General features: G+C 40.3%; 2 protein-coding genes and 1 pseudogene across 5 annotated transcripts; 1 reads left to right on the plus strand and 2 right to left on the minus strand.

The window, feature by feature from the left end:
* The first annotated feature begins 739 nt into the window (after positions 1-739).
* nrros (negative regulator of reactive oxygen species) lies at positions 740-4954 on the plus strand. Its single transcript, XM_086021418.1, has 3 exons — positions 740-922; positions 1571-1688; positions 2926-4954. Exons 2-3 carry the CDS (start codon positions 1584-1586, stop codon positions 4861-4863), a joined length of 2043 nt encoding a protein of 680 aa, XP_085877544.1. The 5' UTR covers positions 740-922; positions 1571-1583; the 3' UTR covers positions 4864-4954.
* Positions 4955-7959: 3005 nt separating this feature from the next.
* sh3glb1a (SH3-domain GRB2-like endophilin B1a) lies at positions 7960-13411 on the minus strand. Its single transcript, XM_086021264.1, has 9 exons — positions 13120-13411; positions 12590-12731; positions 12087-12215; positions 11793-11926; positions 11099-11191; positions 9768-9857; positions 9287-9387; positions 8984-9209; positions 7960-8903 (listed from the first exon to the last, which is right to left on the minus strand). Exons 1-9 carry the CDS (start codon positions 13180-13182, stop codon positions 8796-8798), a joined length of 1086 nt encoding a protein of 361 aa, XP_085877390.1. The 5' UTR covers positions 13183-13411; the 3' UTR covers positions 7960-8795.
* A 1560-nt stretch (positions 13412-14971) lies between these two features.
* On the minus strand, positions 14972-20019 carry LOC147127447 (crystallin J1A-like; annotated as a pseudogene). 3 transcript variants are annotated; one of them, XR_015084468.1, is made up of 10 exons: positions 19937-20019; positions 19511-19577; positions 18677-18856; positions 18173-18271; positions 17712-17804; positions 17460-17616; positions 17243-17358; positions 17055-17132; positions 16687-16826; positions 14972-15374 (listed from the first exon to the last, which is right to left on the minus strand). The product of XR_015084468.1 is annotated as a crystallin J1A-like, transcript variant X2 (transcript). The 3 variants fall into 3 exon arrangements; XR_015084467.1 differs by having other exon boundaries at positions 19511-19589; positions 19937-20012; XR_015084469.1 differs by having other exon boundaries at positions 19511-19580; positions 19937-19987.
* Between the last annotated feature and the right edge of the window lie 1288 nt (positions 20020-21307).

The following is a 21307-nucleotide window of genomic DNA, read 5'->3' on the forward strand; positions in this document are numbered from 1 at the left end:
CATTTTAAACAGCAACGCACTACTCAGACTAACAAAGCATGTCTCAAATAGGTTTTAATGCATGCTTACACAACCAAGTTCTAATTCCTATACAACCTGCACAGGAGCACTATTAGTGTTTAGTTACCTGCCAGGCAAAAATACATTATCCATAAGGTATCATGTGCAACAGGATTTTTGTTGCCACACTTATGACCTATGCCCCAGCCAGGCACTTCACTTCCTTATTCCTTGTTCCCTATTTTTGCCTGAGGGGTGGATACCAAGGATAAACAATTTGGGTCAAAATATGACTCCTGGGACAATAGAATCAACGCTATTTTTTTAAAATCACCTATAATAATGATGATTTCTGATTAATACAATTCAGTCTCCGATTGCCGTGTGCGTCCTACATCAGGCCTAATAGCATTGAAACTATTCGATAGATAAGATCCAGTATTACAATACTAACTGCGCTAGACATCGTAGCAGCAGGCCTCAAACCGAGCAGGAAGGGTGTGTACGTTGACTGGTTTCCTCTCCAGCATTTTGGCTGATCAGAAGAGGCCAAGAGTGTGTCACAAGAGTGTCAAGGGTGTTCTGCCAGGGTCTGTGCGGTGGCAGCTGCGCTCGCAACCACAATTCTAATATGTGAGATAGAACGCCTGGGCTCTGGCAAAGAGGAAGAAGAAAAGTTGAGCAGCACTTGCCTTCCTGTGGCCCCTTCAGCTTGAGAACCTCTCTCTGATTGCAGCTTGTCCATGTGACTTGGTTTCCGCTGCACGCTTCCGCGAATAGTGAAACAGAGGTGTCATTGCTTCTCGTAGAGGACGGCACATGAAGATCACACATGAGCGCACACCACGGTGGAGAGTGAGGCAACGATATGGTCAGGGGAGCAGGCATCAGTGGCTTGGGGGATCCACACCTAACCACCAGTGTAAGTCAATGCATTATGTACTTTTAAGACTGGAAAACTAACAGATACTGTCAAAAAAGCAATCAGAGTGATCATTTTTCAATGTTTATCTATTGGCTCACCCTCTATTAATAAATTATCGCAAGTTTATTTTTCTGAAGAGAAACAATTTCCATATTGCTTAGAAACCCGCAAAGTGAAATTAATCCAATAAAAATGTTTTGAATATCATCATTATTAAGTACACTGTACAATATACAGCATTTATTTCATTTCTTGGATCTATTACATTTTGGAAAAAAAATGCAGAATAAATTAATTTTAAATTTAAAACCTATCTTCAGTTTGACACTCACATTTTATATATCGTCACTGTCCCGTGAAAAACACTTATGTCCAATTTTTGAAAAAAAATGTAATTTTCACTTTAATGCGATGTCTGTAACGCGGAAACACCATTCACGGAAAGATAAGAAAATTGTAAAAAAAAAACGGAGATAAGTGTTTTTCACATGACAGCGACGATATGTAAATTGAATGTGATATATGATATGATTACCAATAAAAACTAATATTATTATTTCGTGTTATATTAAACTGAATTTATTTTCGAGGGTTTCTATTCCACAATAAAATGTCTCTCTTTCTTTTCTATGATCTTCTGAACAGTGAGGATGCTAAAATGTCAGTTCACGGCCCTTCATCCATCATCATTTGTTTAATGCTATCCACGTGGACCTTCCTCATACCAGCCTCAAGTCATCCACAACACAGTCAGTGCAAACTGGTAAGCCTTCTTTTTTCATAAAATGAAATGCGTCCCATGTTATCCTCACTTAAAGAAAGATAATCCTTCAAACTACTGCATTCCGTTTTTCCATTTTTTGTTATTGTCATCATTATGCTTGTGCGGAGGATACGCTCTCACGTGTTGCAAAGATTCTCAATATCTATATTTACTAGAGATAGAACGATATGCTTTTTTCAGGGACGATACCGATTATTAGTAGTCATGGAGGCCGATAACCGATATTTGGAGCAGATATTCATTTTCAGTAAAAAGGAAAAATATTGGCATCAAAATCTAAAGAAAAATGTACTCATGTATGTTTCAAATGTATGTTTCAGGTGTGCATAATGTTGATTTTTAAAAAATAATTATTTCAAGAAAATTTTGACAATATACATCTCTGTTATAAAATTCTAACAAAAAGTTCAGGGAACACCCGGGGTTGTCAGCATGTCTTAAAAAGGATAAATGAAAATTTAAACAATAGCTCCATGTAGTTTTCTACAGTAAATGAAAATGTCAACATTTCAAAATGACGGAAATGTTAAACTTTCACGTATCTTTGTTTTGACTTCCATAGTTTTAAATTGATTTATTATCGTCCAGCGGAGTTTTAAAAAAGGCCGATGCCGATATTCGTCAAAAAGCCAAATATCAGTGCCGATAATCTGCCCGGCCGATAATCGGTCTATCCCTAATATTTAAATTTTAAAACATAAAGACACATACGCCAGAACAGTGTCAAAAACCTGCAAACAGACTTCTTATCAAATAAGAAATTCAAAGCACGTTCATGTTTTCGAGAAACTGAGGCAACTTGAAAAAACCAAAAACTAGAACGTCAGTCGTAATTAGTCTGTCACGGGCGATACTTTCATATAAAGGGGACAATGCGAGATAGCACAAATGGACAGAGGGGAGCATGTTGAGTCTGGGTGGTGAACTATTGTACTCATACCATAATGACTCAAACAGTGGGAGGTGAACATACTTTGGAAAATTGCACCAAAGATTATGCAATTGTAACATTAGCATTAGTAGAACAAATTATCATCAAATCCCGCTTGGTGTAGCGAAAATGCGCAAATATAGATCATAGCACAATTTCTCTTTACAAAATCAAAGTCCACCAATCCATTCATCCATTCACTACTGCTTATCCTCAAATTATTTGCCAGAACAAGTCCATGTTTCAGAGACGCAAGCATTATGTGTTCTCTCTCCTTGTCCACAGACACAAAGAGCGGCTCTCTGCAACAATAGCAACCTCACGTCAATACCTGTGGGACTGCCAGGCAGCACTGAGGAGCTTCAACTCAATCACAATCTTATCAAGGCACTACAGGACAACTCTCTTCAGTATCCCTCACTCACTACCCTCAGTTTAGCCTGCAACCACGTGGAGATACTACATTCAAACACTTTTCAGTACTGCAAATTCTTACAAAGTCTTAATTTGGCAAATAATCATCTGTACATGAGCTACCCAGAAACCAGCAATGCTTTCAAGAAGCTGTCCAGGATCACATTTTTAGATTTATCAGAGAATATGCTGGATGAAGAAATGGCTGCCGTCCTCCTTCAAAATCTAACATCCCTCGAGTACCTAAATCTTTCAGGGAATCTGTTACGCCGCCTGGATGAGACCTCATTCAGGGATCTTCACCGGGTCAAAGAACTGGACCTGCAGAGGAACCTCCTGTTTGAGATCGACAACGCCTTTGACGGCACTCCCAGATTGCAGCGGCTCAACTTGGCCTTCAATTATCTACCCTGCCTGACTGACTTCCACATGAGCCAGCTGCTGGTCCTAAACGCCAGCCACAACTTCATCGAGTGGTTCATCTCCAGACAGGATGTCAACGTCACTTTCCAAATAGAGACGCTTGACCTATCCGATAACAACCTGCTATTCTTTCCATTCTTACCCAACGTGAGCCGCTTACGGAATCTCTACCTGTCCCGCAACGTTGTGAGTTTTTACGAGCGGCTGGCGGACAATGCCACCTTCCCCAATTTGACCTCCACTGTCACGTTCTACAACTTGAGGAGGCACAACAACTCCGTCACGGCTAAATTGTGGGACGACAGCCTTCACGGCGACATCTCCTCGGTGGAGATTTTAGACCTGCGTGGAAATCGGCTGCAGTACTTCCCGCGGGGTTTCATCCGCCGGATGCCATCCCTGTCTCGACTCCGAATGTCCACCAATTGTCTCGAACGCTTGAATCTAACTTCGGAGCAATTCTCCGGTAGCTTGTGCGAGTTGGAGGTCAGCAACAACGGACTGAAAGAGATCGTGGCCGATGACGTTACGCTGAGAACTCTTAGCAATTTGACGTACCTTAACCTTAGCCTGAATGATCTCGACTGCTTCTCCTTGGGACTATTGTTCCGCTCGCCAAGCCTTCGGTCAGTGGACCTCAGTTACAACAACATCGGCAGATGCCTTCCGGAGGAAGTCGAGGCCAGTGCAGGTGTAGCCTGGAACACCACCGCGTCCTTAAGGCAGCTGTTCCTCAAGGGATGCCACCTTGAAAGAATTCCGCCTTCTGCATTCTCTGGACTGTCTCTCACACATTTAGAACTGTCAGATAACCCTGGACTAAAAGGCCAACAATCAATAAAAAGTCTGAGCACAACGCTACGCCACTTAGGTTTGGGAAACACAAACGTCGGGGACTTGGACTTTGCGGATTTTCTCAATCTGAAGTCTCTGAATATTTCATGCAACTCCCTCGCACATCTCCCAGCGTCGGTGTCGAGTCTTGACTTAAAACAGCTTGATTTAAGGGACAACAAGCTGTCCACTATTCCCTCAGCTCAGGCCGACACATTAGCCTCTAAACTTCACACCGTTTTCCTCACAGGAAATCCATTCAACTGCTGCCAGACGCAGTGGTTTCGGACATTTACGACAACAAAGACAATCCACATGGTGGCCCAGTCGGACATTGAATGTACAGATCTCTTCCAAACACGCAGCATCCGGCATTACCAGTCATTTTTGTGTTATGAAGAAACAGGAGAATCATTTTTTTGGTACATTCTCCTTTTTGTACCTGTTTGCGTTTCTTTAGTGGGCATTTTAATAATTGTGCTTCTCACTCTGAAGCCCAAAGTGATACAAAAATCAATCAAAAAGAAATATCTAAAGCCTACGTCCTACTGATGCTTTATAAGGACTCGGTAAACTAAGCTATTCATAATGATAGGTTGGAAAATGGAGTGAGTTTCAGAAATAAAGTTCACCTTTTGATAAACTGTCTTGGATAATCAAAGCACTTTTTGGTTTACAATAGGGGAGTTTTTCATTTCAAGATTAACTCATTAACTGTCAGATATTTTCAGACCCCCTTTTACACTAATGTTTGAAAAAAATATGAATAAGTTCCTGGGATTGACTGGCTGGAATGTGAAAAAACATATAAAAACGTATTTGGCAGTGAATGAGTTTAAAGGGGAGATCATTGACAAAAAAAACAACAAAAAAAGCAGTTGCATTGAAGCACTGGCACTTTCGAAGCATCTAATCAGTGTAACCACTTGTGGTCCATCCCGTCAATAACGTTTCAGCCATCACACATAAGATCTAATTTCCCACGGCATGCACCGTTGGGAGTGAGGTTCAAAGCCACAGCCTCGTGGTACCTCAATGTAAAACTGCGGCTGTGCTCTGCTTTGTGTGTGAACGTGCGCTTGGTGGTATGCTTCATGTGTGAACATACGCAGAAGTGATGTGGTGCAAGCTCTTGCTATAAGCAGCGGAGGAAACAAGAAATTTCCTGTTTTGCTCAAATGTGCACCAACTGCCCAGTTCCGTATCTCAAAGAGGAGGGTTTCCTTCCTATCGGATGAAGGGGCAAATGTAACATCGACACGTTTTTTTTTTTTTTTTTTTTTTTCTCTCAAAGTGGAGCTACGCTTTGAGTCGCACTTTTGGATGCTGACCCTTGTGCTCGCTCATCTATCGTGGAGACGTGCAGAAACTATGCGTCAACAAATTGAAAAAGCACAAAAGACGCTCTGTGAGTATGAATTATTAATGAGTGAAGTCACCGAGAAGCGGGAAGGTTGCTAATATCTGCAGTTGCTGCAGAGTGCATGAGGCCTAACCAGAAGGTAACCAAAATACCGCTGTGGTGATGCTCAAGGTCATGGCGGTTGAAGACGTATAAATAGAAACTAGAGAGAAGCATAACGAAAATCGCATTCCTGGAGTAGAACAAGTAGACATTTAACCTTTTTATTGTGGCCCGCTGGAGACTTTTTTTTTTTTTTTGCAAACCTCATTATTTATCGCCATGGGGCATTTAAGGGAGCAGAGGGCGGGGTACTGTATTTACACAAAGTTTACTTCATAAGGATAAATACACAGGCTGTATTTACGTTATTGCACTGTAGATTATACAGACGCAATTAAGTGTCTGCTATTAATTTAGGCTGCACACTGACCAGTGGTTAGCAACATTTCAGCAAGTAAATGTTAAGATTAAGAATCACCACAATAAGACACAGCTAAGTAGTCAGCGATATGGTTTGTGAGTTTGTCCCGGTGGTTACTCCCTAATTTGTCTAGTGGTCAGTTTGACACGGTCGACAAAAGATTTTCATACAAATAACTATGAGAGGTTTGCGCTTTGGAAGATTCTATCCAACTGGTAATTACTGTTCCCATTTCTCAACAATCCCAGCAATGCAACCCTTATGTATTTATCACATCCAAAAATACATTTTTTTGTAGAGAGAGGAAGCCCCTGACGAGAAGCTGCTGAATCGGCATTAGAATGATGGGTGATTGTGTAAACCATGAAATTTTCAATTTGCGCCATTTTAATCACTTTGAGTTTGCAAATAAAAATGAAAGAACATTGCACTGTGCAATAAATATATTGGACTAAAGTATTGAGGCATACGTATCCAGGAGACCTCCAGGAACTGAATGATTTTTGTTTTGCTTGCAGTGGAAGAAAGTCACCTTTCTCGGGTTGCAGGTTCCCTCTGTCTGAAATATGTGCAGCTGATAGAAAACATTTCCAAGTAACTACCGAGATGTTGAATTTTAGCACTAATGTATTTTTAAAAATCTGAAGGTGGAAATATATCACCCTGCAACAGTATTATGACCACCTGTACAATATAATGAGAGCCAATACAAGACCAAATATATATATAAAAAAATGCTTCCATTAAAAGCACATACGGTCATTTTTTTCCATTCGTGGTTTCAGTTTAGAGTGGCATACAATTTAGTGCATTATTCTGAGAGGCATCTAGAATTTTGTAGTAGCCTCATTAGCTACATCAGGGTATTAAAATGGCATTGGCCACCACATAGTTGACTCTTATTATGTAGGTCTACTCGCTTCTTGAGTATGCAGACGCCGCAGAAGTGAAGCTAAGTGTGAAGATGCCTTGTTCACAAGCAAGAACTCACTGGATTAACACAAGAGTAATTGATTGTGATTGCATTATGTCATTCTAATTTATTTGCCGATTTTATGGCTAATACAAATAATAGCCACACTCAATATGGCGGACGCGCCGGTTCAACGGATGTTTCTTGCAGAATATAAAGAAGGAAAAGAAATGTATGTGATAATCTCATTGCATATGTAGCCACAACGCGGTGCTATATTGCGTAAGTGCGTGTTCTTTTCTTCTAGTCCCGGGTGCCTTTGGCCTTTTTGGTAAATCTGCCTCCAATGAAAAAGGTCTTTCAAAGTAGGTCAGTGTTCTGAATGCTTATCTGGGCCAGTGTGTTTTTAATACTCACAGTTGTGGGCACGGAATGCATGAAGATCCAGTGGGAGGCACACATTAGGATGCTGACACACGAGAGGATACCTCACATCGCATCTCCCCCTGTGAACACATGCTTCGGAAAGTGACAAACGTGAAATCAATGTTCTCAACTCCAGGTGACGTGCAAAGGCACCTGAAATGCATTTTTTTTACTGTGGTTGTTTGGAATGATGGTGCTGTAGTTTGCTTGGTATGTTCAATAGGTAAAAATAGAAACGCCTCTCAGTATGTTCAATTTCTAGTCCTGCTCTGCCATAAATGAGCATGATCTACTATCATTGTAGTGACAGAATGGTTACTACTAGGTCGCACTATATCGTTCAAATGTAGTGTGCAGACGCTTGCATTCAAGCACAGTATTATTCTGCCACCTGCTGGCTCAATTTGCATGCACACATCACAATAAAAATAAATCCCTCATCATTACTAAGCGTCATTAAAGACCCATGTGTTAGTAAACATGAACTCTTAAAACATGTTTTTATTTTTATTTTTTAATGTATTCACTTTACAAAGCTTATCAAACAAATTGGATGTGTCACGGTATACTTAAAGCTTCCATACTTTAAAGACATTTTCATGAGATGCAATTCAGGTTGGGGAAGGATGATGCGCTAGCCATGTCACAATCATCACATCAGATGATGTCAAAGATATCATGTCATATGATAAAACTAATCATTTGCCAACGACACACGCAGCAATAACTTAATCTCAGAAAGTAGCCTTGGGTTGGCAATTTCCGACAGCGATGTGACAATTGAATTTTCCAATTAGCAATAAATATCAAGTAACAGGAGTCAAGGAAAATAAGCAGAACAAATTGTCCATCTCAATACTGTTGGATTTGGTGCAAGACAAAAACAGGTTGAACAAAAGTTATTAATAAAAAATTTCAGTTATTTGTTTTAAATAAAACTTAATTCACCATTAATTTCATCTGGCACTTAAATGTTCAAATTGCTCACATATCGTGTGTCAAACCTCACAAAGCTGTTTTTCCACTACTATTTCATGAACGCTTACAACAATATCATTGTGGTCCAACCTATTCATATTTAGGTTATCCACAACTGCATCAAATACAAAGGCATGGAAGAGAGGCAACTTTTTTTGAAATGTAAGGCAGTTGCACGCAAAAACATCAGCTCCTTGTCCCCACCCTTCACTTGACTGCACTGATATATATATATATATATATAAAAAAGAAAAAAATATTCAAATTAAACTGAATGGAAGAGGAAATGACTCCTCACATGGCAGCATTAAGCTCACAGCTGAAAAAGCAATTTGCACGTTTCAGTTAAGTAGCTGCAGGTAGGTGATTGGCACTTCGCCCTTCTGGCTGCCTCGCTCTCCCATCAGCCAGTCTGGATCCATGCCTGGCACGCTGCTGACTGTGATCACCTGCAAACACACACATTGTTTCTTACGTTACGGGAGCCCTGTCAGGTACTGCATTCAACCAAGTCATCCGGGTCGCTCACCTCATCAGCCAGCAGGGAAAGTTCACTGCTGCACGCCGCGTCGTAATCGTAAAGGACCCTGGCTTTGCGGCTGCCGCTGGAGCTACGCAATTCGCCGCCCGATGTGGCTGAGCCGCCACGCCTCGAAGAAGTGGGCGGGGAGGCCGACACTGGTATGGTGGGCGCTGAGATGCTGGCCCCTTCCGTAACTGACGACTGGTTGTTATTGGAGAATGACGAAGGAAAACTAATGGGAGAGAGAAGAGACAAGTGTGAGATGCTAAAAAGCATTCAACGGTAGACTGTCAGGAGCGTTAGTTTTACCTTCCCAACTGCTTTTGCAGATCCACTATATACTGGTAACATTGTGCATAGTATGTGGTCTGAGCCTCCACAAAATCATTCAAACAGCGTAGGTGGTGCGCCTGATCCCACACAAGAAGAAATGTGTCAAGTACATGCAGAGTTACCTGATTCATGTTATTTTAACTCCAGGCACATTATATAGCCTCATTATTTCATTTGCTTTGATGCTACCATTACAACAACTTGACTAATGCGAACCCCTTTGGGTGCAAGACATTGACAGCAATTATACCAGGTTTGCGCTTTGTCAACTTTAATACAGGAAATGCATGTTATACTTTACAGGGATCCCTTCATTTTTCAAAAGTTTTCTCTTGTGAGCTACCCACTTGGCAATCACATGTCTAAATTTCTTTTTTTTTATTATTATTATTTTCAAATGTGTTGCGTGACTAAGATTGAGGTGACATGCTGTGTTAGGGCAAGCATGGTTACACACATGGGTGCTGCTGACGCCTTCTAGCAGCAGTCGGGTGATCTCAGCCTGACGGTCAAATTCACTCTGAGTCATCCTTAACTCCTGTTCGGCCTGCGGGAGAGAATAAAAGGGATTTTTAGATAAACTCCACCATAGACGCCTGGGATAGAGCACATACATGTGTGTGCAAATATTCAATCAATGACACATTTGGAAAAAGGGACGACAACAACAACAAAAGACTGCTAACAAAAATGAGAGACTTTCAATCTTGAAAGCATACACTTCACAAAATACTGGAATTGTAATGAAAAAGTTAGGTTTGATGAAATTAACCACGGTAAGGATTTGGTTTAAAATAAAGCACAACAACTCTGAAAATGGTTTCCTTTCTATATGCTGAGTCAAAAGGAATCAACATGGACCTGCTATCCAATGACTTGTTGAGTATCAAAATGAGGTGTTGCTGCCAGTGACAATGGCCTCACAGTCCTGCATTCCACAACTTACAGTACAAATGTGGAGAGATCCCAGCAGGAAAGGACTGTAATTATAGATTTTGCCTCTTATCGGACATTCACAGGTCCAAGTGTGACTGCAGATATTACTTGGGGAGGAGATGCATGTGTGTCCGAGTATTTCTTTTTAAGGTCAAACATGGCTCCAACATTCCACTTACCTCTGTCACTTCCTCTGCTCACATCTGCTGCTTTGCAATTTGAAAACAGTGACACAAGTTAGCGTTACAGCTGTTGTCTAACTACGGATCATACGTTTGTGATGAATTTGAGCTCATCTTTAATCTTAATTTGCAACCACCTCTGTCATCAATCCTCGCTGTTGTTGTTTGTGTATGTGTGGATTAGTGATGTTTTCTTATGTTGGCTGTAAAAAGGAATTGCCCCTTGAGGAAAACAAACGTGACTTTGCCCTTGTTAGCTCCGCCCACCAGCGATGACAACACTCTTCAAAGTTGTCATATCATGGAGACGTCACTTAAGATAACATGAAGCATATAGTTAAACACTGTGCAAATGTGGGCTTGCTCAAGTCTAAAATGTATTAATGTTAGTAGGAAAAAGATGAATACAATGGAGTGACACTGGTAAAGTGAATATTGTTGCAAATGAACAACTGATAAGAAAAGGGAAGTCTAAATATGTCGCATTTACACATTGACAGTCATGTGACTTCATACTGCCTTACAGGCTCTGGTAGTTTTCCTTCCATGAAGTGGATATTGACTCACATTTTTAGAGAAGAAATATTTTTCACATCTGATCAAGGTTGAAATAACTAAGAAACCAAGATGTAAAAGACCACCGGATCAAAAGCGATAGTTAGCAACATACCGCAGCTCTAGCATCAGCCACGCGGGCCTTCTTGAGTCTTGTTTTGGCTGCATCCAGATCCAAGCGCTTGACCTGCAGCAGCTTCCGCTCTTTCTGGAAACAAATGATGAACATAAACATACTTGTTCCAATTTCCAGGTTTATTTTAAACAATGCTGCCATTTTTTTTTTTTTTGCCACATTTATTTACGTTAGATGAATTAAGAACTCATCTAGAAACCAGCAGAAACAGGCAAAGCTCTAGTTCTTCACTTAAGATACGCCAAAAGAGTTGTATAAAAAATTCTGGCTATAAAAATAAAAATGTTGACTTTTGATTAATCCTGTGATTATGCCATTATTCATATATATATACCGCAGGGTGTAAATTGAATCTCCTTGAGAGATTTTTTAATAGAAGTAAATTGACAGTTGAGTCGGGTTCGGCCGTGTTACTGGATGTGCGGCGCCCTGGAAAAAAAAAACCCTTCACAGTATGACACGTTTTAAAACTTCTTTATCCAATGAAGTGACCGTGATTAGTACAGTACAGTGGTACATTGACTTTAAGAGTAAAAGAGTTTAATTCATTCAGTGATCAAGGTCAGAAGTCAAAGGACTTTTTTTTTTACACTGAAATGAAAACATTAATTAATCTGCTCTGGTGAAATTGCATGAAAAGAGTCGAGAATATCATCAGTCACTACCAGCTCACCAGGATTGTTTTGAAGTCCCCCTCCAGAAAGTTCCTGAAGGGGGTCAGGAAATTGATGGCAGAACTTTGAATTAACTCTCGCTTTGCTCCGCCAATCCGCTTCTGGGTCTCGCCACATTCTATCAAAGCATTTCCTACAATAGTGAGCAGCACAAACAAAACATCACTCCCATTATTGCACTGGACAGATGATGGTACAATCTAGAAACTAGTGCTGTAACTCAGGCCTGCCAATTTGGATAATAGAGAGCATATACTGTATATACTATAAAAATATACACAGTTGATAGTCACCATAAGCAGTCCCAGGACCAAATTCATTTCCTGAGTCAATCATGGACTGGCCCAACAGTTCATGGTTGTTCATTCGCATCGGGGCCTTTTTTTCCAGTTTCTCATACACAAATTCCTCAAGTCGGACATCTGGAAATTACAAGGAAAACTCAATTAGGAAGTCATGAGACAACAGTGTGGGTGCATGTACGGACTGTAAAATTCAACACAGTGAACACAAGAAATCTTGACTGATACTTAGTAAATTTAAATGCAACTATTGGAAAACAAAATTACAAATGCAGTTGCCCATGTGACCAAAGTGGTGCGAATTGAGGAGGATGCATAGATGAGTTTACATATGACACACACATAATAGATATACAGTATTCAGAACTCCATCTTGGTGATGTTATGTGCCTGCAAACGTAAAATTCCGCATGCAGTACACGTCATACTCATCACAGACCAAAAATGATCCTGCACAGAATACAAACTGAATGGATCTCTTCTATTGGTCTTACTTGGGTTGGGTTGCAATAAGACTTCGGTCTGCTTCATAATCTTGTCTGTCCATTGCTTGGTGGCCTCAGCTCTCACCAAAAGATTCTCCAAATGGGCATCCAACTCTGTCTTCTCAGCCTGACCAAACTTCTCTTCTGTGAACTTTTAAAAGAGCCAAACACACATCAAACTCCAAGTCAAACGATTAACGCACATAACATTCAGCATTCTTTTTAAAACGTGTTTTTGCATGAATGTTTCAGCCTCATATTATCAGATGGACACAATTCAACGTCATGCGTCCAGCTAATGAAGAGCATTATCCTTTTAGCGGCCTGTTTTGATGGTTTGTTAACCTACTACTGGCTAACGGACACACATTGTCGTGCTACGTGACCTAGTATAATGTGGTTGTAAGACACACATCTCAATGTTTATCAAAATAAAACACGTTCAATAGCGAGGTTGTGAAATTTTCAAAGGTACGTGAAGGTAAGCTAGCAGCTAAATAGCAATAACGTCCACGAGCAAAACGTTAAAAAAAACTTACTTGTACAGCACGACTCAGGAAGGTACCCGCATCTGCAGCTAGCCGCTTGACATTAAAATCCATGACAATAAGTGTTAAGTGACTCTTGATACTGCGGTAGGCTTATTTCAAAGCAGTCCAACTACCATGTCTTTTAAAAACGTCACTGAAGCAAGTTTTTGTCGGGTGTTCCACCCAGCTGTTGAATCCATCAAAGATGATAAAATAACAAGAGCATTCCCTTTTCACCCGAAGCAATTTGACTGATGGCCTGATACTGCGCATGCGTTCTTTAGCCGACTTGAAACAGATGAAGGTTGTGTTGGCATTACTCGCTTGTTTCACAAGCTAAGCTTTGAAAAGCACGTTTTCTTTCTTTTTTCCTGCTTACGTAACGTTGCAAACAAGGGAAAACGTTGGGGTGATTTACATAAGATTCGAAAATTAACTTACGCACACATACAAAATCATCCTCATCCACATTAAAGATAAAATAAAATGGAACCCGACATCTATGATTTTTACATCACACCCACACAATTCATGCATCCGTCCATCCACCACGGACTGGTTGCCAGCCAACCACTGGGAACATATTGATTAAAACCAAGAAAAACAAAAACAAACATTGACCTTCTTGTTTATGAACAATTTTGAATCTTCAATCACCCTAATAACATGCAATGTGGGAGGAACAAAACCATGTAACAGGCAGAACATGCAAACTCATAGGCAGGATGGACCAAATATTCAAATGCCGAACCTCAAAACTGTGAGGCAGCTGCTCACCACCAGTAGGCCACCGATGCTGCCCACACATCCATCATTATCATTACATGGCCATGAACCTTTGACATCTTGACCATCACCCCTCATTGGCTTCTTTCCCCGACAAAATCTTGCATGCTGACACTAGCCGTAAACGTATAATAATCGTATTTTAATGACTTCTACATTAACTCCAGGTGGTGGAGTCACTAGGGAGTAGTAGAAGGAGACGCATCTGTCTTATGTCAGTGGACGTGAGTGTTTTTTGTTGTCAAGGCTCGACTCCAAAATTTACAATTGCAACAACATTCAAAAGTGGTGTCAGCCTAGGATCTTTCTCTGTACCTTGTCAATGCCAAATTTAAGGGACAGGATGGAGGTGTTTTGGAATTTACAAAGATATTGACACAGAGAGGATGGCGATATTTTCAGTTCACAATTTATTTGAAAACCCTCCCTCAATTTCTTAGGAAAGCTCCCTTGTGGAATTGGAAAAACAACAACTCTTCAGGTCTGGATTTAATTATGCCAGACAAGCACGACTACCTGCTGTGTAGGAGGAAGTGAGACACGGGGAGAAATCAAATGACTTCCCTTCTGTTTGTTACCTATACACTCCTAGCCTTGACCTATTTACTCAGCTAAACAATGTTGTGGAAGTTTATTCATCAACAGGTTCATTCATGTGTTATTTTTAGGTCACACAGTGGTTTCATTAGTGTTTCAATGTATATGTATGTATATGTATGTGTACATAATGTACACATTACTTTACAGCCATATTGTTATTGTAAAGGAAATCAAGATGTTGCATTTCCCAACTTCAGATTTGTTGTGGTTGAGTGCTTAAAATGAATGAATACAGACGTCAGCACTTTTAGGAACGCAAAACAGCTCCTTTGAGGGAAGCATTATTTTCACTCTCGAGTTGTTCCAGTAGTAAATCTGCTCTTTCACTTCTCAATAACCAAACATGCTCCATGGAGTGGGAAGATGAAAACCAAATAAATTCTTCACTTCAGCAAAAATCTTGATGTTTCCAGACTTTAAGAAACCTCAGCTATCCATCTTGCACTTGGGAACTTCAATTAAAACATCATGCACATGCAAGCAACACTATCCTTTATTAGCAACTGATGCTTCTTTTTTTTTTTTTTAACAGCGTGCACACGTTCTTACCCAACTTAAGCAATTGGCACAGACTCTCCTCTCCTTACATAATGCAACTTTGACACCACAAACAGTTTCAAGTTTCGTTCAGTCCACGACGTTTGGAACGAGACTGTCATGAATTGTCATTTCAAAGCACATCTGCAACTTAAGAAAAGTGAATAGCAAAAAAAAGGCACTAACCCCCACCAATAGCTATCGGTGGATAACACACGGCAAACTCAATGATTAACTGCAATTTAGGCTGATTTTTTGAACATATTTTCAGCTAGCTCCAGCAGTCGAGGATATCTGAGTGTCCTCTTCTTCCAAGACTCAGGGATTCCTTGGAGGCCGGTCTGCAAAGACATCATTAAAAACAAAGATTGACTGACACGTTCAACAATATGTCCTATGCAGGCCCACTAGTTGAAACAAAGCATTCTGATTAATATTGCGTTTGTGGAATATGAGTTAAGCAGCAAAATCCACCCATTTAACATTTTAACAAATTATGAGTACAGCAGATCCTCCAAGGACACCCCCCAAAAATGTACAGTTTAATGATTGGAGTTTGATCCCCTTGGTTATTCAAAAGAGAATTCCCTATATGACTCAAACTTGTCTTCTTTTTATAAGAAACAGCAAAGTGCCAATGAGAAAGAACACAAACATGCTGGTTGTCTTCCATTGTTGTCCTCTGTTTACTCGTTGTCCTTTTCTTTGCTGAATTTATTGGCAAGTTACACAGTGTCATGCTGCTATGATGTCATTGTAGCTGACGCAGCTAGCACTATCCCGCCCACACAACCCCACAATGGAAACACGAGCCAGATCAGCGTTTACTGTTCCGAATCATACACTGGAGAATTCAAGTGGGCCTCATGTAGCTCAAGATTATGTGTAGGTACTGAGCCCAAATCAGAATGTTTCAATATATTACCTTGATTAGTAAAAGGTCCCGATGTAATTGATTATTTATGTGGGATTCATGTGTGTGTTTTGGTGATTTTCCCAGATGCATTTTTAAAGCTGACGTTTTTCTTGCCTTTCTGACAACGTTTCCTCAATGGAGTAGTTTGACACTTTGCCATCTTAAACTCTGCTGCAGACCATAAAATCGTGACAATTGATGTAACATGCGTGCACATATTCACAATGGGAAGGTAACAGTAAGGTATTGCATTCTAGATAAGAGTCCCCAGACTGAGCAGCATTTAAAATTGTAAGACAGGTTTGTAGTTTATATATGGAATAAAGTTCAGGCTGGTGTTGGAAGCGCATTATTGGAATTCTGAAAAACTGATTTGCATAAATGTTTAGGGCGTGATGGTGCATGCGCCCAGGAAGAAACATTTACATTTTGTTAGGGATGTGGGAATTTTGTTGTTGTTGTTTTTTGTTTGTCCTTGACAAATGTGTGCGCAGTAGTTTTAGTGCAATCTTGCCAGCACACAAAAAAACAGACACAGAATGTTTTGATACTTGTGTTCACAGTCCGTTGAGGTCAACGACCTCGGCGTCAGCGTTTTAATGAAAATAGTAAAATAATGTTCCTACTTTCTGTTGTTTTTATTTTATTTCTATTTTTTGATCTGTTGTTTTTTTTCTGGAATGAAACTCAACACCCCTCATTTGTACAGTTAGTCAATTCTTCCCCCACTGCTGTACCTGTGCCCCGAAGCAGGCTCCAATGAAGGAGGCCCGGCTGGCGGTGCATCCCCCGCAGCGCATGGTGTCTCTGACAGCTTCATCCGACTGGCTCGACGTCAGGACTCCATGTAGCGCTCCTTGGAATGCACCGGGCAAAGCTGGACAGAACCGCAATTTAGTCGCACTTCATGACTGCCCTCCCAGGCCAGAACTTTTTACATGAGAATTTATTGTGTGCACCTTTTAGCCTTGTAAAACATAACACAGTAGGAAGGGGGAAATAAAAAGCCAGTTGAAAGGAGATCATTAGTGCGGAGATGAAAGGATGGAGCAGAGGGGTTTTGCCAAGACTTTTGCCATGTCATCAGACTATCTGACTAGCTCACCTCATGTATTTGTGAAGAGAGTGGGTATGAGCTGCTGGGATGTCTTGGCCAGGTTGTTCTTCACCTGGTTGATATGTGCTTCCATAGAGATATGAGAAAAATACGTTAAGCTTCATGTGTGATTTTAATCATCTTGATATTTCTTCCTGCCCTCTAATGGATTTTTTTCAGGGCAAAGGTAGTCTTACCAATGACTGCATTATCAAGCTCTTGAGGGTTCTGTCTTTGCGGATCATTCAACTGAGCCAAAACTGCTTCCAGAGCTTTGGAACTTGGACCATTCAGAATGAAATGTTCCAAAATCCTGACCACATTCATAAAACAAATAGAACGGTTGCGGATTACAACTTTTCCCCAACGAGAAACCAGAAGGTAAGAATGTGTGTGTTCAACATTTTTCCTTACCTAGCTGCAGCCAATGTCACAGCCACACACATATCATTATTTTGGGTCACCCTTATCACTTTCTCCACTTTCTCCAGCATTTCACATTGGCCAGCATAAAAGGCCACCACCGGAGCCAACTTGGTAACGCCATCCATTTGACAGTCATTGTCACAGCCTCGAACAGACACACGCAAACGTTTCACAACCCAAAATAACAGTCATCAATGATAGTTAATAATACTAATAATAATGGTTATTATTTTTATATACCAGTTTCTTCTTTGCCAGCATCCACATTTCTGAGGAAAGTTTTGAGGCTCACATTCCTCCAAGGTCCAGCAATAGGAAGGACGGCTTTGGGGCCTGCAAAATGGAAGTAGTTTTTCATATTCATTTGAGCTGCATTCATTTCTATTAACGGATGCTCTTTGTGTAGATATAAAGACTAACTCGTTAAATGGTTTATGTCTCTCTTCACAATCTGACTATCTATGCCCTTTGATGCAGTCAGACTTTCTAAAGTAAAGCTGGTGTCTCTGTGTTTTTCTCTTATGATGATACAACTGCGATTACATCTTTAGAACAAAAAGCAACACAAAAGGAACAAAGACGGTCAAGCCGAACTTTGGAATATACTTTTTGTTTTTTTTTAGATGTTTGTGCGGGCAATGACAGGGATCTTGCAATAATGACAGGAATTTACAGTTGCATACTGTGAACATTTAATGTACCTCCTTTTTTGCGGTAAGGGTCATTTAGTGGCAAGTCGTACACTGTCCCCGCGCCGAAGAACTTGTACATACGTTGAGTTAAATCCTCCACATTAACACCTGCCGACACACAGGTCAGTAGAAATTTGTGAGTTAACTGGAGCAACCACAGAAAACCCACAGAAACACGCGGAAAAAAAAACCTCATACATCCATTTCCTAAAGATATTAGTCAAATTTGTACAACCTCAGGAATGTTCAGCAACAGAATCTGGAGTTGACTAAAAATGGTTTCTTCAGGAAATTTGAATAGCTTTACAGCACATAAAGATAACAATGGATTTCTATTCAATGCATCTTACTATCATATTGGGTTACACTTTAGTTTTGTAGGGATTCAAAACCTGGGTGAATTGTACAAAATGACATGATTTCTCCCCCCAATCGAGATGACACGTTTAAGGCTTTACAAAAAAACGCTACTACAATGTATGACACATTGTCTCGCCTGACTCAGTCGTGTACCTCCACAGTGACTCAATGATTCCAACAGGACGTAAGCTTGGTCGCCATAGCATGTCTGCTCGCCTGTCTTCCTGCGGTAGAAAGGATTTGCAGAGTCGGCACGAAACTCTGGTGTGGGTTCCAGGTCAGCGAGAACTTCTCTGAGTTTGTCTAGATTGTAAATCCAGTGCATGGGCTGGGCTGCGTTGGAGAACACATGCACACAGCACACACACAGACAATAAAACAAGAGAGTATATCAAAATAGTCTATTATGATTAGCTGCAGAAAACTAACTGGAACCACCCAAAGCTGTTTGCCGCTTATTTAAGATACCGTGACTCCTCTTCCATAAACTTGCAGTCAAAATGTCTGAAGAGTCACCCCTCCTTTTTTATCAGCTTGAACAGATGCCTCGACTAACTGTTGATGCAGGTCTGTTTTTATGGCATGCGTCACAAAATAAAGCAACAAATATGTAACTAAATAAGTTACAGTGCCTATGAACTCATTCAACTTCAAATAGATATCTACATGTATTTTCACAGTTCAGCCAGTCAATCCCAGGGATATTTATATTTTGTTCACATTTTTTCAAACGTTAGGGTAAAAGAGGTTCTGAAAATGTCTGGTACTGAATGAGTTACCTCAAATATATCATTTACTTTGACTAATTCCTTTAGTTTTTATTGCATGAAGAAATATCAAGGTCAAAATGTAACCGGCCAAATGATAAATTAATCTTCTACAGAGGTGTATAGCAAAACAGTTGTACAGCATGAAAATTCTGTGACAAACAGATCTGGTAAATGCAGCAATTCCTTGTCAGCATAATTACCACATATTTTATCTTACCTGCCGCATCTGCTACTGCTGCCCCTACAATGGCCCCGATGGCTCTCTCTTGCACACTCAAGGCCATCTGCTTTCAACACTGTTGGAGAATGAGCAACTCAAGTGAAATACTGCAACGATTCACTTGGTACTAAAACATGTTATTTAATAAATAACTGCAACAGCAATCCTGCAGTGACTGAGAGTATGGACATGGCACCTATGTTTGTCGAGAATTTTCGAAAGGGACATACATTTGTTGACGTTTTTACAATATTTTGTACTTGCATTGACACTCCATGAAGAACTATGAAAATTGAAGAAAACATAATTCTCTGAATAATAAGCGCATGCTCAGTCCAGTCTATGCTCATGACTAATAGGAGGGGTGTAACCCCCTCATTAAGGGTCATTATAAAAGATAAATGCACTCATGTTTATTCTTACCTTGGAGTCTTTTTATGACCTTTTTGCAGTCCACCTGGCATGTTTTGAAACATCGTCTGTTGCGCTCCCTCAAAAGTAGGGGGAGGGTACCACCGCCCTCCCTGATAACAAAGCGCCAAAGGCAACACAGAGGATGTGGTAAGTTTAGCCTATGTTGCTCAAATATATCTTAGTGATGCTTTTATGTCATGAATTTTTAAAACCCTTCAGATAGATAGCAACAAACGATGACATATTGAAGTAGCTTTCACAGACTGTCCACAGGGTGACTGGAAGCCGATCTGATGCGTCATGCTCACTCTCTCTGTATACCTTCCACTCCATTGCCTCCATCCTGATGCTTTCCCAGCTGATCCCAATTGGTGATTCCACTCGGATGAGACCCTGCAAGGCCTGGCCGGGCTCCATTTGTCCCAGATCTCTCTTGGGGATCCCAGGCCATTAATGTCTCTTATGGCCCTTTCAGCAAACAAAATAGACTCACCCAATCAATTCCGGTTAACAACAATGAACACAAACTCAGATAGTCACCGTCCCTGATAGCCGTCAGTTGTTTTCTATTAGTTGTATCTTGAAATGCTTGCAAAAAATACACTAACAATGCACAGAAGACACTGGGTTATTTGGTTTGAAAAATTCATTGCTGTAGATAAATACAGTACTTCAAACGAAACAACAAACAGGAAATGGAGGGAGGGTGATAGCTTGCGCCTCAATGCCGGGAATACATAAATAGATCCTCCACTGTCTCCAGATCAAGTCACACAAAGAAAAGGCTGGACATCCATCTATCAATGACAACCTGGAGCTGTGATCACGTGCATGGGGGATGGATACAATTTGGAGCAATGAGCAGCTGGCTGGACAGTGGGAGGGTGTTCATAATGCCAAAACCTGTCAAGTAATCACATTTAGCCAAGTAATACGAACTTCATCATCACAGCAATGATGGCCAAGTATGTGGACACAAAGGCATGATGTATTTCTTGTGCAATCATGAATTTTTCTTTCTCTAATTATAGTGATTTTATACAACACTACCACTTTCCAGGAGATGATCTTGACAATGCGGTTAATTTTTGACAGATATGGTGTTTATATTATCAAATGTAATGATTGCATGTGGTCAAACATAATTACTGACTCGTTTGAATAGGAACAAATAGAGGATTGTGTTTGAAATAGTGCTGCCAAGCTATTACAAATTTTCAGCTAATTAATCGCAAAATTTTCCAGAATTGATTGCGATTAATCATATTTTTCAACAACAATTATGTTTACAAAACTCGGAACTGATATTTACTTGAGTAAAATTTTGGAATTAATGTGGAAAAAAAATGAAAGTATATTTTGAAAGTATATTAGCTTTCT

This window comes from Filicampus tigris, chromosome 21 (genome assembly GCF_054856515.1).
Source record: "Filicampus tigris isolate MCC_2025a chromosome 21, RoL_Ftig_1.0, whole genome shotgun sequence".
Classification (NCBI taxonomy): Eukaryota; Metazoa; Chordata; class Actinopteri; order Syngnathiformes; family Syngnathidae; genus Filicampus; species Filicampus tigris.

Coding starts and splice junctions, on each gene's coding strand:
- nrros (XM_086021418.1), top strand. CDS start 1,584: ATGTCAGTTCACGGCCCTTCATCCATCATCATTTGTTTAATGCTATCC. Junction 1,689..2,925: donor AACACAGTCAGTGCAAACTG/GTAAGCCTTCTT, acceptor CCTTGTCCACAG/ACACAAAGAGCGGCTCTCTG.
- sh3glb1a (XM_086021264.1), bottom strand. CDS start 13,182: ATGGATTTTAATGTCAAGCGGCTAGCTGCAGATGCGGGTACCTTCCTG. Junction 11,192..11,792: donor GGGACTTCAAAACAATCCTG/GTGAGCTGGTAG, acceptor ATTTGTTTCCAG/AAAGAGCGGAAGCTGCTGCA. Junction 9,858..11,098: donor TGGCTGATGCTAGAGCTGCG/GTATGTTGCTAA, acceptor TCTCTCCCGCAG/GCCGAACAGGAGTTAAGGAT.